A 14,443-nucleotide genomic window follows, 5' to 3' on the forward strand; every position below is an offset into this window, starting at 1 on the left:
AAAATAAGAATGTTTTCTTTGGGAACAATAATTTTATCATATACCTTCAATGTGTAGATTTCCCAGGACAGTTTTCCACCTAGACACAAAAACAGCGAATAGTTTATATCTTATTCAGAGCTGAGGGCTTCACCTAAGCTAACTAATCAGCCCATGTGAATTTCAGACCCACACAACCTCAACAAGAGTCAGAAAAAGCCCAGAAACGTCTCAATTCAAGGGCTAACAGTGACATGGACGAGTCGAAGAGGGGAGGATAATTTACAGCGACCTGGAAGGATGAACAGTGAGTGAGTTATGACAAAGAAACCCTTTGCGCCCCTCTTTGTCTGAGAAGTAAGTTAGCTTAGCTAAGTAACGTCAGCTAGCTAGGTTAGCTATGTTAGAAAGTTAGCTTTCAAACTAACCGTCAAACCGCACAGCCCGATATGTCGTTTTGGCCAAATTTCACTGCCTATCATAATTCCATATCACTCCATATGCAAAAAGTGAGAACCACAATGTGAATTAACTTGTCCATAGATCAGCATAAAGCTTAATATCAAGCGCAGTTGTATTCTGTGGCGTCCACCACACTCCCTATTTCAGGAAGGGATTTAAGGATATGGTATGCAAAACTGTGCCATCCTCTACTAAGTAAATAAGACATTTGTTATTCATCTGTTGACATTTGCTACTGATGTTGTTGTTCATTCTGTCGTTTGTTAAAGATGGGTCTATGTGTTGGCTGTGTTTCACTGCATTGGACTGTGGGTTAGCTAGTGTGTGGTTAGTGTGTACTATGAAGTGAAATTGTATGGCTGTTGGTAACCTTGCCCGCTATTCTCGCTGTTGTCCAGTAGTGCTGCACTGAGCATTTCTTGCTGCGTGTTGAAGTGCCTGTTCAATTAAAGAGCGTTTGCCCATATGTGCAGTTTTATGCATCTTCTTCTCTGCCACCACAGTGGTGTCAGAAGTGGTATAGCGACACTAAGCAGTAAGAAGTCAGGCACCACTTTAATGAAATCAAAGGTGGACAGAAAAATAAGACAACCTGGCAAATGCTTACTCTCTCCTGGATGGGTCCAGCCAGCAGAGAGCAAGACGGCTGGTTGAGGAAGACGGTAAAGAAAAGGAAGACAGTTGCTCCTAGAGTGGTGGAAGCTGAAGGGAGAGCGAAGAGTCTGCTGGCAGCAGAGCTGAGCACAGTGGCTCAGCAGGCATTCGAGAAATCTGTGCAGGAGGCGTTAGTGCAACACAGCGTTACACAGTGGAGGAGCTTGAGGAAGAGATGGTGTGCCGCGAGGCATCTGACAGAGCAGCTGAGGAGCGAGTGGTGTGCTGGAGATGAAGAAAGAAGAGACAGCAGGGAAACAGAAAGCAGCTAGGAAGATCGGCTATCATCACATACTTTATTGACATCAATGTCACTGCTACATCCAGGCATGCTCCCTTGCACTGAGAGCAGCACACCTGTGAACTGGGAAGCGACGGCCATCGAACTCAAGTCCGTCAGCAGTGGATGAGCTGATGTTAGAGGGTGGAGGCGGTTCCTGGTTGTGATGGGGGCCTAAGGAAAGTGCACAAGTTCTGGTTAGTGCCTATACAGGAAAATGGACATTCTGACATCCTGCGCTAGAGGAGACGTGCCCTCACACACCTCAGAGACTGTGTCTTTGGACTGTGTGGGCCTCCAGGACAGCGTCTGCCACATGCTCTACATTTCAGAAGGGGTTTCAGGGGTGTGATATGCAAATCTGTGCCGTGCACGCCTCTCTCACGCCTGTTGTAGTTATTGTTAATGTTGTCATTTGTCAGTTTAAGATGTGTCTATGTGTTCATTTGTTTTATTTTGTAGGGCAGCAGGTTGGTTAGTGCAGGTTTATTGTCTACCACAAAGTGAAGTTGCGTGGCTTTTGATGACCTGTCTCACTATTTGCACTGTCGTTCAGTTGTGCTTTTTAGTGCTTTGAAGTAGTGCTTCTTCTATATCGACTCCACAGTATTATACATGTTTTGTTATTTAAACATTTTGTAAACATGTTTACATACCGTAGCAAAAGGGGTGCATATGCAGCATGCATTAGAACTCCTATCAGCTCTATAATAGAAATAGGACAGAAACAGAATAGAGAGAAGCATTGTCATTTTATAGTAGAGGAACATTAATATTATGAGTATGTTATATGAAAACTCTTATGGCGGGCAAAAAAAACTGAATTATTGGAGAAATTGCAGTAATATTTCACGGTGCATTTTTGGCCAAAAGTGTTTAAACTAGAGGCAGGATAGTATTTCATCATGAAAATATAAAGTATATATTTTTTAGCATATACTGGAAATTGCTACAATGTGATACAATGTGTGGCCTTTGGCTTTACTCCTATTGTACTTCTGTCGCAAATGCTGTCACTTATATTTACACGTGTGATTTTGTTTAACGGCAAAGTACATTTTTATTCTGTTGTTATTGCGAACTAACAAAGAAAATATGCTTATTTGTTTTAAGGAACATTCTTACAAGTCAGCTGTCCCCAGAGCAGCGTACGTTGGGAGAAACACCCTGGGAACTGGCTCGAGTTCAAACAAGATCAAAATGAAAGAAATCAAATAAAATTGATTTGGGGAGCTAAAAAAGCATGGCTCCAAAACCAATCCACCACTCAACTGTACCTTAACAAGACTTTTAATACTGTGTCATAAGTCATCATACTGTGTCAGGGCTTTCAGGATGTCTGCTTTCTTTCCTCTCCGAGTGGAAAGATGAAAGTGAATCCTTTCGGTCCACTACAGAATGTGTTATTCCCCATTATTTCTCCGGTCTGAGGGGAATAGAACATGAGCCAAAGCTTCTCACGCGCTCGGGCTGCGAAGACCGCAAGATCAAAGGGAACTTGAGGAGGAGCGAGAGGAGAGAGGAGTACATGGGAGACCTGCGCCGACATGTGAGACAAGGAGATGTGCAGGGTGTATAGAGGAGCACGACAAGGGTGCCTTACTCCTCAAGACCCCTTCACTTTTATCTCAACAGCAACACAGAGGGGAGGATAAGGCAGGTATTTCATGTTATTGAGAAGTCCCAAAGAGAATCATGCTAGCAGCTTCTCTTTTGCTTTTAACAGTAACGTGTTTATACTACACAATGTCCCACCAGCAAAATAAAATATGCCGAAGCCAAGTTCTCTTGCCTTCCTGTTTGAAAAACATGCGTGATGTTGCAGTCCAGAGAGAGCAGAGCTCCCAGAGTACAGTATCAATGCCGAAAACAGGGGTACATTGGTCAGTGCTAGCCAAAGGGTGTAATTGCATTCCTCCCTTGCTTGGTATGTAAACTTTCTTTGGTAGATTATCAGAATATCCTAGTTGAGGGCCCAGCCAAAAGTTTCTATTTTTTTCCCGTCAGCTCAACAAATTTATGAAGCTTGTTGTCGGGAGAGAAAGGACCATCAATTCACAACAGATCACCCAACATCTGTCTTTCATTTCTTCACGTCTTTCTGGCTCAGTCGAGTAGCACTTAAGTCTTAGCTACATCTTTTTGTGATCATCCGTCTGCTGGCTTGGCTTAGTCGCAGGTTGTTTTTTGACAAACGTCTGCTTAGTTTCATCCCCATTTCCCTTTTCTGTTCTCTCTCCCTCTCTGTCTCCTCCTGAAGCATTACATACTGGCATTTGGTGGCATCTTGGCCATCCCTCTTATCCTTGCTGAGCCCCTCTGCATTAAGGACAACAATGCAGCCAAGAGCCAGCTCATCTCCACCATCTTCTTTGTGTCAGGCCTTTGCACTGTGCTGCAGACCACTATTGGGACCAGGTAACCCAAATACTATAACACATCTGAGCCAACTGTGTGAAGATTGTGTTATTTCAGTGCTTGAAATAAGGCATTTATCACTAATAAAAACCAAACATGTTTCTAAACGGCGTCCTCTACTGTCTGCCTAGGTTGCCAATCCTGCAAGGTGGGACGTTCACCTTCATCACACCAGCACTGGCCATCCTCGCTCTGCCTAAGTGGAAGTGCCCAGAAGTTGCCGCAAACGCCACGGCAGAGTCTGCCTCCATCACAGACCCTGAGGAGGTTTGGAAAGTGCGCATGTGTGAGGTATAGCCAGTGACTTCCCCCTGCATTCACAAGCTGAGTACTCCACAAAAGTGTATCCCAGCCCTGGTCTTGGAAGCCCCCCCCACCAGGCTTGCATATTTACAGTGCCCGTATTCTTCATTCTTCTTGTATGTCAACTTATGTCATTTGTGTGGTTGTGTTAAAAGTAGCCTTAAATCATTTTTAACATGACTGGTTTGCAACCCGTCTTTATCTCGGATGTAATACGTAAATTATCTCTGTTCTGATTGGCTGCCCTGTGTCATGCCTTATTTAAAAAGCACTCAGAGTGGAAACTTCAGTGTGCACTGCTGTAGGTTCAACAGAAGGATATGTCGTTTTCATGATATCACAAGAACAGTGATTTTAAAATGGGCTGGTTTTGCAGTTTCAATATATGCACTGTAAGGACTGGGGAGTGAATGATACATTGAAAAAAATTCACATCAAAGCGTCTTATTTAAAAAAGCAAGCTTTTCCATGATATAGGCCCTTTGATTCCCTCCTCACTACCGTAACTGATCTGCTACTTAACAAGGCTTTTCTATTAGAGCAGGGGTGCACAACCCCGGTCCTGGAGGGCCAGTGTCCAGCACAGTTTGGTGATTTACCTGCTCAAACACACCTGATTACCCTTATTTGTTAATTGCCAGGTTAAGTAGGTGTGTTTGAGAAGGGAAACCTCCAAACTGTGCTGGAGGCCTTCCAGGACTGGAGTTGTGCACCCCTGTATTACAGCAGGAAAATGCTTAAATGTGCAAAGCAGGGAGACTCAGTATTGCTTGGAAGTGCATCACACCTGCATTACACACACCCTGCACCAGATCAAAATGATTTCTGGTCAAGTTTGGCCGCTGAAGCACGCCTAAGATGCCTCTAAAAAGAAATACAGCTAAGAGGTATACATCCAATTCCAACATCAACATTTTTTCCTTTAAGGAAAATACTGTAATGTTTTCACCACAAGCTTATTATTCACAGTAATGGTGTGCTATTAGTCAGTCATGACACTTATTTCAGTAATTTGTATTGCATTGAAAAAATCCTAAAGGTCTGTTCTCTTTAGAAGAACAGAGAATTGAATAGAGAAGTAGGAGTTTTTCAAAGCAACAAAAGCTTCGAGTTGACTCAGTCATGATAAGACATTTTAAAGATTTTTAACCTCTTAGACCCTCATTGAAGACCCCTAAGAGACCAGTTGTTTTCAAAATAATTTATTAGACTAAGAAGTACCAACATGATCCCAAAAGTGTTGTGCTCCTATTGTACCAGGTACTAGCCAACACTAAATTACCTCATAATTACTTTGTGGTTTCTTATCAATAAGACAAAATTTACCAACAGTGTATTGAGACACACACTGTTTAGCTTTAGTTATTATAATGTCAGAATCAACAAAATCAAGGTTTTATTAGATGCCAATCATTTGTCAGACTATGTTCAGACGGCCTTGTTATTAATCACTCATTGACTAAAACTGGATGAAAATCTGGCTCTTGAACTTTCAGCTGTTTGCACACAGTCAGTTATCCACACCTTTGCCTACAATCTTAACGTTTCTGTAAATATTTCACTTTCACCAGAATTTTTAAATGTAAAAGCTGAGCCAAATTCTTCAGATATTCCACTGGAGCACCCTGGGCCTTTAACACACACACATATACACTAAAAGTGAAAGGTTTGGACACACCTACTCCTAGAAGCGTTTTCCTCACCAATAAGAACAGAAGACATGAAAACTATGAAATAACATGCTTTTATGCAGTGAGCAAACAACCGTTAAAGGGCTTATATCATGGTAATACCAATTTTTCTCACTTTTTAAAATTAAATAATTAATGCAATATGTAAACATTTTCAGTATGTACAAAATATAAAACCTACTGTTCTCTCCGAAGTCCATACGATCCATATATGGAAGCTGCGGAAACGGCCTGTGTTGAATTCATGGCTTTCGTAATGTCCAGGGTATTTACATATATCCTCCAGTTTAGCATCATTGTAATGTATCGCAGTGCGCTGTCTTTAATTCTGTTCCTTTTTCTCTAGGTATCAACATGGGCTTTTGTTTGTAGCAGTGTCTGAGCTCAGGACTGGCTTTCTCTCTAACCTATTTGTAACTAGCAAAGATCCTTTCTCTAGCTAGACAAAGCACGTTTTGTCACTCTGGATAAGAGCGTCTGCTAAATGCTGTAAATGTAAATTTAGCCATTTAACCCCATCCATTCACACTAAAGTTGTAAGAAGTGTTTCAGCCCAGACTGCTTTTTGAATGAGGCACAGTGCAGCTATTGAGAACAGGGCTCATCTATCAGTCTTAAAAGTACAGTGACATAAAAAAATAAATAAATAAAAGGCTTTGAGAAAGGATGTAGATATGAAATACAACTGTTTCTGTAGTCTAAAACCACACTAATATAATAATGTGACCTCTACGGGTAAAACAGAATATAGGAAAAATGTAGGATATGGGTCCTTTAAACAATTCAAACTAACTTCTACTTTAGATTCTCTTAGAAATTAGCCCCCATGTGCTTTAATGCAGATTTATTTATTTTTTACTCAGGGATTTATGAATTCTAATCATGCTTTCTCAAATGATTTTGATTGCTTGAAAATGTCATTTGAAAGTCAGATTGTTTGTAGAAAGTAATCCTTATCCGCAGGACAAGCTTGTTTGAATGGCTCATAGGAAAAAATCCTTGAGAACTAAGAGGATCATAAAGATAAAACACTCTGTTCCTGCTTCTACCACACCTGAACCAGGTAGTCAAAGGCAAAACAGATTTGTGGGGAGGTGAACTAGAACTGAAGATGTACCAAACTGGGTTGAGAACCTCTGCTTTATTTTGGGGTTCACCACCCCTGGTTCTTAAGTACCACTGTCCTGCTTATTATGTTTGAACCCCACTTAAATTCTGGAAAGGCTTTGTTAATTAGCTTACTAGATGGATCAGATTTGCTAAAGTAGGGAACACACCAAAATAGGGAGGGGTTCTCCAGGACATGGATTGGGAACTACTGGTCTGGATCAGAGGTTCTAAGCCCAGTCTGGTCCACATTTTGTTCTGGTTTACCTCTCAGCAAACACAAATATTCCTTATTACCTAATTCAGGTGTGTTTGAAGTGGGGATAGAATGTGTTGTCATTTGTTTATTCATCAAAAACATTTTTCTAGTACAGGTTGAGAACCAGGGGCCTCATTTTTAAACTTTCAATCTTAAAGAGCCCATATCATGAAAAACTTAATTTTTCATGATTTTTTTAAAATCAATATATTTGATGCTGTATGTAAACATTGTTTTCAAATGTGTCGTTCACTCCCAAGTCTATCCAGTCCATATATAGAAAGCTAAGCTTTTGTCTTATCACAAAAACCAGCACACTTACATTTTTACATATTTACATATCTTGCATATTTAGCCTGTAGCAGTTTATCTCTGCCTAATTAGACTGAAAGTATGAGGAGTGTTTCAGTCTACTTACATTACTTGCACTACTTAAATTGCTTGTCAGTGATCATAGTGACATCTATTGCACTTGGTTTGCAGGTCTTGCACTGCCTCAGATTAACTTGTCTTTGATGTGTACCTTTCTCCCAGATCCAGGGGGCCATTCTGGTTGCATCAGTGCTGCAGGTCATGCTTGGGCTGTCTGGTCTGGTGGGGCTGGTGCTGAAGTTCATCGGGCCACTGGCCATCGCACCCACCATCAACCTGATCGGGTTGGCACTCTTTAGGCAGGCTGGGCAGAAGTCAGGAGCACACTGGGGGATTTCAGCTCTGTGAGTCACCTCTTGCACATCCAACTGAGGCAGCACTGAAATAAGGCTGGAGCAGTATTGAGTTAGCTTAGCTAAGGTAAAGTATTAAACTGCTGGAGGGCAGCGTTAAAGCAACCAGGCCTGCACATCTTATTCTTACAATGTAAAAAGGATTTGGTGTTATAACCCAAAAAAGAAGAGCTCAAACCCGTTACAAAGCCAGGGAGCTAGTCATGTGTCTGAAGAATTGCCTCTAAATTTTGCATCATGAGTTATGAGTTTTGCATCAAAAGTTATTACATCACTGCCAGATTTCTTGAAACATTGTTTAGCAATATTTTTTAGATAAAATTCTTGCGTTACTTATATTTACCACCTGTTTTTCCATTATGAACTGAGATGCATCGATACCATATGATGCTCATAAAAATGCACTGATACCAACGTCGAATATCACCTGACACCATGTGACATAAGCCTAGCATACACATACAAACAATACAAGCTGGCAGTGAACAAAGATCTGCTCATACAGCAAAGTGTTGCCGAGGTGCTCAGACACCAAGTTGTTGGTCACTTTAGACATTATGGTCTTGGCATGGTCATGCCAGGCATATGCTGTATGATTTTAGCCTATTTTTAAACACACACAATCATGACAACTTCCCCAGCATAGGTGGAGACACATAGGCTAGCAAAATGGAAGTATGGGATAGGCTGACTTTATTCTGTTTCACTGAATTAAATAGCGATGCATAAACATTGTGTAGTGACTTTGTCTTTGTAAAATAGACTGTAGAGAAACTGTATTGTCACATCATGTACATCACATTTTTTATTTCAGTGCACAATGCAGCACAATTTAGCCAAACCGCTGTACCACAGTTTCTCAGCCTGTTGGCTCAGTACTCAGGGATGCAGTGTGTTATTTTGATGTAACAGCTTTATTGGAAATTGTTCATGGACACAGCTATCTGTAGGGGATGCATTTCACATCGCATTTGCTGTGCACTGTGAATATATAAATCGTCAGCTGCATCCATACAGGCTAGACTATTCAACCAAATAGTGCGAGTCACCAAAGAACAAGATGTCTATAATCACACACTGTGTGTCTGGCTTTAAAGGATATTCAGCTACAGCTCAAGGATTCAAGGATTCAAGGAGATTTTATTGTCATTCGCATCACATGGTACATGAGGTGGAACGAAATTAAGATCTCATGGTCCAGTTTACACCCAAGAGCTGTTATTAAAATAGATAAATATAAGCAAATAGATACAAAAATACAAAATAGAAAAGTACACAAGAGAGGGAGAGTAGGAGAGTAGGCAGTTAGCAGCAATATGAAGTCCAGAGTGCAAGTTTGCTATTGCAGCATGATATTGAATTAGAGCAGTGGATAAAGTGTCTAGATAAAGTGTCTCAGTGCGGTTTAAAGTGACAGTGTTTGTAACAGTAATTGTTCTTTTAAGTGTCAGTGCAGTGTGTTCAGTTGGAATTTAAGAGCCTTACAGCTTCTGGTATGAAGCTGTTTCTGAGTCTGGCTGTTTTGCACTTGATGCTCCGCAGCCTCCTGCCTGAGGGGAGCGGGACAAAAAGTGCGTGTGCTGGGTGGGTGGGATCCTTCCCGATGCAGGTAGCCCTTTTCCTGCATCTGGAGGTGTAAATGTCTGTGGTGCCTTCACCACCCTCTGCAGTGCTTTCCTATCTGCAGCAGAGCAGCTTCCATGCCACACGTTGATGCTGGAGCACATGACGCTCTCCACCACACATCTGTAGAAGGAGGTGAGGACTGCCCTCCCGAGTCCAGCACGTCTCAGCCTCCTGAGGAAGTAGAGCCGCTGATGTGCCTTCCTGACCAGAGTGGAAGTGTTGTTGCTCCAGGTGAGGTTGCTGCTCAGGTGCACACCCAAGTACCTGTAGCTGTCGACCACTTCCACCTCAGAACCTCCAATGTGCAGAGGGAGGTGGTCATGATGGCCCCTTCTGAAGTCCACAATCATCTCCTTCGTCTTCTTTACGTTGATGCAGAGGTTGTTTTCTCTGCACCAACCCTCCAGGTGTTCCACCTCCTGCCTGTAGTTGGACTCATCCCTGTTTGTGATGCATCCAACCACTGCTGTGTCGTCCGCAAACTTCACAATATGACAGCCTGGATGGATAGGTGAGCAGTCATATGTAAGCAGTGTAAACAGGAGGGGGCTCAACACACAGCCCTGAGGGGAGCCAGTGCTGAGGATTATGGTGGGGGAGGAGATGTTGTGGATCCTCACAGACTGCGGCCTGTTGGTCAGGAAGTCTAGGACCCAGTTGCACATGGAAGAGCTCAGTCCAAGTGAAGAGAGTTTTGTTATCAGGGTCTGAGGAATCATGGTGTTGAAAGCAGATGTGAAGTCCACAAAGAGCATACGAACATAGGAATCCTTCTGCTCCAGGTGGGTGAGGGCAGTGTGGACCACAGAGGAGATGGCATCCTCTGTGGATCGATTCCTCCTGTACGCATACTGGTGTGGATCCACAGTGACGTTGATGGTGGCTTTGATGTGGGTCTGAACCAGTCTTTCAAAGCACTTTGTTACTATCGGCGTGAGGGCCACTGGCCGGTAGTCATTCAGACCCGTCACTGCAGAGCTCTTGGGGACCGGGATGATGGTGGCAGTCTTCATGCAAGAGGGGACTGCTGCCTGGATGAGGGAGGCGTTAAAGATGTCCGCCAGGACGTCCGAGAGCTGGTCGGCGCAGTCTCTTAGCACCCTTCCGGGGATGTTGTCCGGGCCAGCAGCTTTCCGGGGGTTGATCCTCCTCAGCATCCTCCTTACTTCTGCTGGTGTCACGCTGAGGGGCTCCTCTCCTGGTGAGTGTGTGAGTCTGGTGCTGGGGGGGGTGTCAGGATTCTCAAAGCGGGCGTAGAACTTGTTGAGAGCCTCAGGCAGGGATGGGTCTTTGGAGCTTTGTGCAACGTTGGATTTGTAGTCCGTGATGCACTTGATGCCCCTCCACATACTCTGTGGATCCTGGGAGGAAAAGTGTCCCTGGATTTTCAGAGCATATGCAGCTTTTGCCCTCTTGACTCCAACAGTCAGCTCTCTTCTAGCCCTCCTGAGTTCACCTGAGTCCCCAGACCTGAAGGCAGCATCCCTGGCTTTCAGCAGAGAACGCACCTCTGCATTCAGCCAGGGCTTCTGGTTCGGGTAGCAAGTCACAGTCTTGGTGGTAGTGACATCCTCCGTGCACTTGCTGATGTACCCGAGAACAGCAGATGTGTACTCCTCCAGGTCCAGCTCCCCCTCACACTCAGCAGCCTCCCTGAAGACCTGCCAGTCTGTGCAGCCGAAGCAGTCCTGCAGCACAGCGTCGCCGTCACTGGGCCACACAGTGATGGTCTTCTGTGTGGGTTTGGAGCGACGCAGTGGGGGGTGGTATGCAGGGGCCAGCATGACACAGCCAAACGACACAAGACTCAAAAGCAAAATGTGAGCTCCTCAGATTAGATGTGATTCATGCTCTCTTAAGACTGTTTTTTAAAGAAACAGATGAGGGAGGATCAAAACTACTTTACTTACAGTTGGACAGAAGTGCTATGTTGACGTTGAATAAAACCCGCTTTTCTACCCTGCGATGCTACTCGACCCAAGGTAATTAATGTAGCATAGCTAGCTAATGCACATCATTTAAAATCAGCTAGATTTTAATGATTTAATTTTAAGGTACATTGCAGATACATTTACACAAACAACTACTTAATTCGAAGTGGTTTACCAAGTATGGCATCATATTTGACGAGTACTACAAAACACGTACTCATACTTAGATGTTCTTGGTCTGAAAGAATGGTATGCTTGCCTCCCTACTTATTACTCTTTTCAAGCTGACAAATCACCAGGGTATATTCTGGTTTGCTCTTCTGAATTTACATGACCAAATGGTAAGGCAAATTATTCAGAAACAGCATGTAAACTTTTATTTTATTTATTTATTTTTTTTGTAAAAGTGTACCTCAAATTAACGGAACGTATTTTATGATCACACATATTGCTGTATGCTTATAATTTACTGCTGAAAGCCAAAAATCTTAGATGCTCTTTGTATTATTTTATAAAAATCATTTACACAGAGCTTATCACTGAAGAGACACCATCTGTTTACAGTTTATAGCCCAGATTTATAGGAAAAAAGGGGTTGACTTTCAGTAGAAAAAAATGAATTCGGCTTCTTTTATTATAAGGGTATAAAATGACATTACCCATCTATTTGACTGGAAAGAAGACGCCCGCATTTTGAATGTAGCTTATGAAATATGAAAGTTATGAAGTATATGATGAAGTGTGTTTGGGAACCACCGATGGTCTCAAGGGCTTGAAAAGGTTAAACAGAAATGTTAGATGTAAGCTTCGATGTTAATTGTAAATATAAATGTTAAATGCTAATATGAATGTTCAGTGTTTGTGTAAATGTCAAATGTAAATGTTAATTGTTAAACTAAATGTTGGATTTGAAATTTTTACATTTAACAAATATGCGACTTGTGATCACGTCTGACATTTTGCATAGAAACAGGTTGTTCAGTAACTCTGCGGCATCTAACAGAAGGAAGCGGCCACTTCAGGAACGTGGCATTTATCAACATGAGTCACTTCACAGAAGGCGCCTGCCATCAATACCTGTTATATGCCTGGTCAACATTTGTCAGTTTTGGCAAAGGGTCAGTGTGGCAAAAGGTCTAATGTTACATTTTTAAGATTTATAGTGAATATTACCTTTAAGTTTATCTCAGTACAGCCACCTATTTGTTGCAGTTATTTGGACCAGGCTGACAATGCTAACTTCCCAAGTGAAACAAAAATGAAAGAGAAACTCCAGTGATTTTTCAAAGTCCTCATAATTCAGTAATTGATTTGTAAACTCTCACTCAGAGTTTAATGTGAAATGCTTCTTTGTAGAGAAACTTGTTGGCTTACTCACTGTGGTAGAAACCAGGAGTCACAATGTCTGCAACACAAATATAACCATTTCATTTAATATCCAAAACAACCAGTGAAGCTTCACGTATCCTTTGAAAGTTTGCATTTAAAACTGATGATGGAAAAAGAGTGGGAAACAGTTTTTACTATTCTGCTTTAATGTTTACAAAATATGTTTTAGGCCAGACTCAAAACTATCATGAAACAATGCCTCACCCAGGCAGCATATTCCTTCACCACCATTGTGAACAATTCTGACTCAGCAAGCTTCTCTAGAATGGACTACTCTAAATGACTTGGTTTACGTCTTACCAATTTAATTATGCAGTTAAAAAAATAGAAAAACATCAGAGGAATTCCTCTTTAAATGCACTATACAATATACAAATACATACTCACAGGTAATAAGTATGTATAATACAGATTCATTATTTCTGTACTGCTTTTCTGAATGCCAGGAGCCAGTATTAGGCACCACTAACAAATGGCATATGTGGTGAGCGTCACTTATTAACAGGTACTGATGGCAGGTGACTTTCATGAAGTGTCAAATCCTAATACATACCATTTTTCCAGTGGCAGAGCGGCCAGTCCCTGCTGCCAGCTGGTGCTGAGGACTAAACCGCCCTATTTCTATGCAAAAAGACAAACATAATCACAGGGGCCATAGACAATTAGCCTATTTGTTAATTATGTATGTATATAAATATATGGGTTTAAATCCAACATTTACATTTAACATTTATGTTTTACAACATGTGTTTCAACAATTTTTCATTTATTTAATTTCCAGTCAAAACGAGCCTTAAGTACATGATTTTTTTCAGCAGCAACAAAAAAGTAGAAAACGCATTTGACAGAAAATTATACAGAAGCCTCCACAGCCTAATATAATACAGCATGTCGACTCCTTGCTTTTATTATAGCTTCCATTCTTTTTGTGAGAATTAATTTCAGTTTTTCAAAGAAATTTGCAGGGATGTGTTTTCACACCTCCAAAGCTTAGTCTTAGAAGTTGGTTGCATTTTCTGCTTCTCACAAGTTCTCGCAAACACGTATAATGATATGCAATAGTATGCACATACATGGGGTGGCCAGGCTATTTTTTCTGAGAACTCAACTGCAACGGGGAGCGAGGAGGCGGACGCATATGCGGAGATAAACGACGTTTATTATGGGCAAATCCAGGGTCATAGTCCAAACGGTCCAGGGTCATAGAGCCAACACGGATTGATCAGGGGCAGACATGACAGACAAACAATGCAAACAGAACAAACAACAGTACATAAACCAATACATCCAACAAACAATAAAGACCAGCAAACACAAGGGGCAAACACAGGGCTTAAATACACAGGGTAAACAAGGGACAGGCAGGAAACAGGTGGAGACAATCAGGGGTGGAGTCATGAAACGAGGGGCTGGACTAACAATCAAAACAAACACACATGGAAGATCAAAAATAAACAAAAAGCACACGGACCGGATTGGGAGGGGCCAATCGTGACATCAACATTGTTCTGACCACATCAATCAGTTTTCTTCTCGCAGTGGAGATGGACAGAAGTGTCTGTAGATTTTTCCAGATCTTAAGCACGATTTCCTCCTGTCTTTCAAATACAAAATCTTTA

The 14,443-nt window shown here is 42.0% G+C and overlaps 1 protein-coding gene across 1 annotated transcript in view; it reads left to right on the top strand.

The window, feature by feature from the left end:
- Positions 1-14,443, top strand: part of si:dkey-106n21.1 (solute carrier family 23 member 2) — a 61,833-nt gene that overhangs the window by 12,148 nt on the left and 35,242 nt on the right. Inside the window, exons 3-5 of the mRNA XM_017717711.2 lie at positions 3,636-3,793; positions 3,925-4,084; positions 7,688-7,869. Coding sequence (XP_017573200.1) covers positions 3,636-3,793; positions 3,925-4,084; positions 7,688-7,869 — 500 coding nt within the window. The remainder of the gene's footprint in view (positions 1-3,635; positions 3,794-3,924; positions 4,085-7,687; positions 7,870-14,443) is intronic.

The sequence above is a fragment of the Pygocentrus nattereri genome, chromosome 8 (assembly GCF_015220715.1).
Source record: "Pygocentrus nattereri isolate fPygNat1 chromosome 8, fPygNat1.pri, whole genome shotgun sequence".
NCBI classification, from domain to species: Eukaryota; Metazoa; Chordata; class Actinopteri; order Characiformes; family Serrasalmidae; genus Pygocentrus; species Pygocentrus nattereri.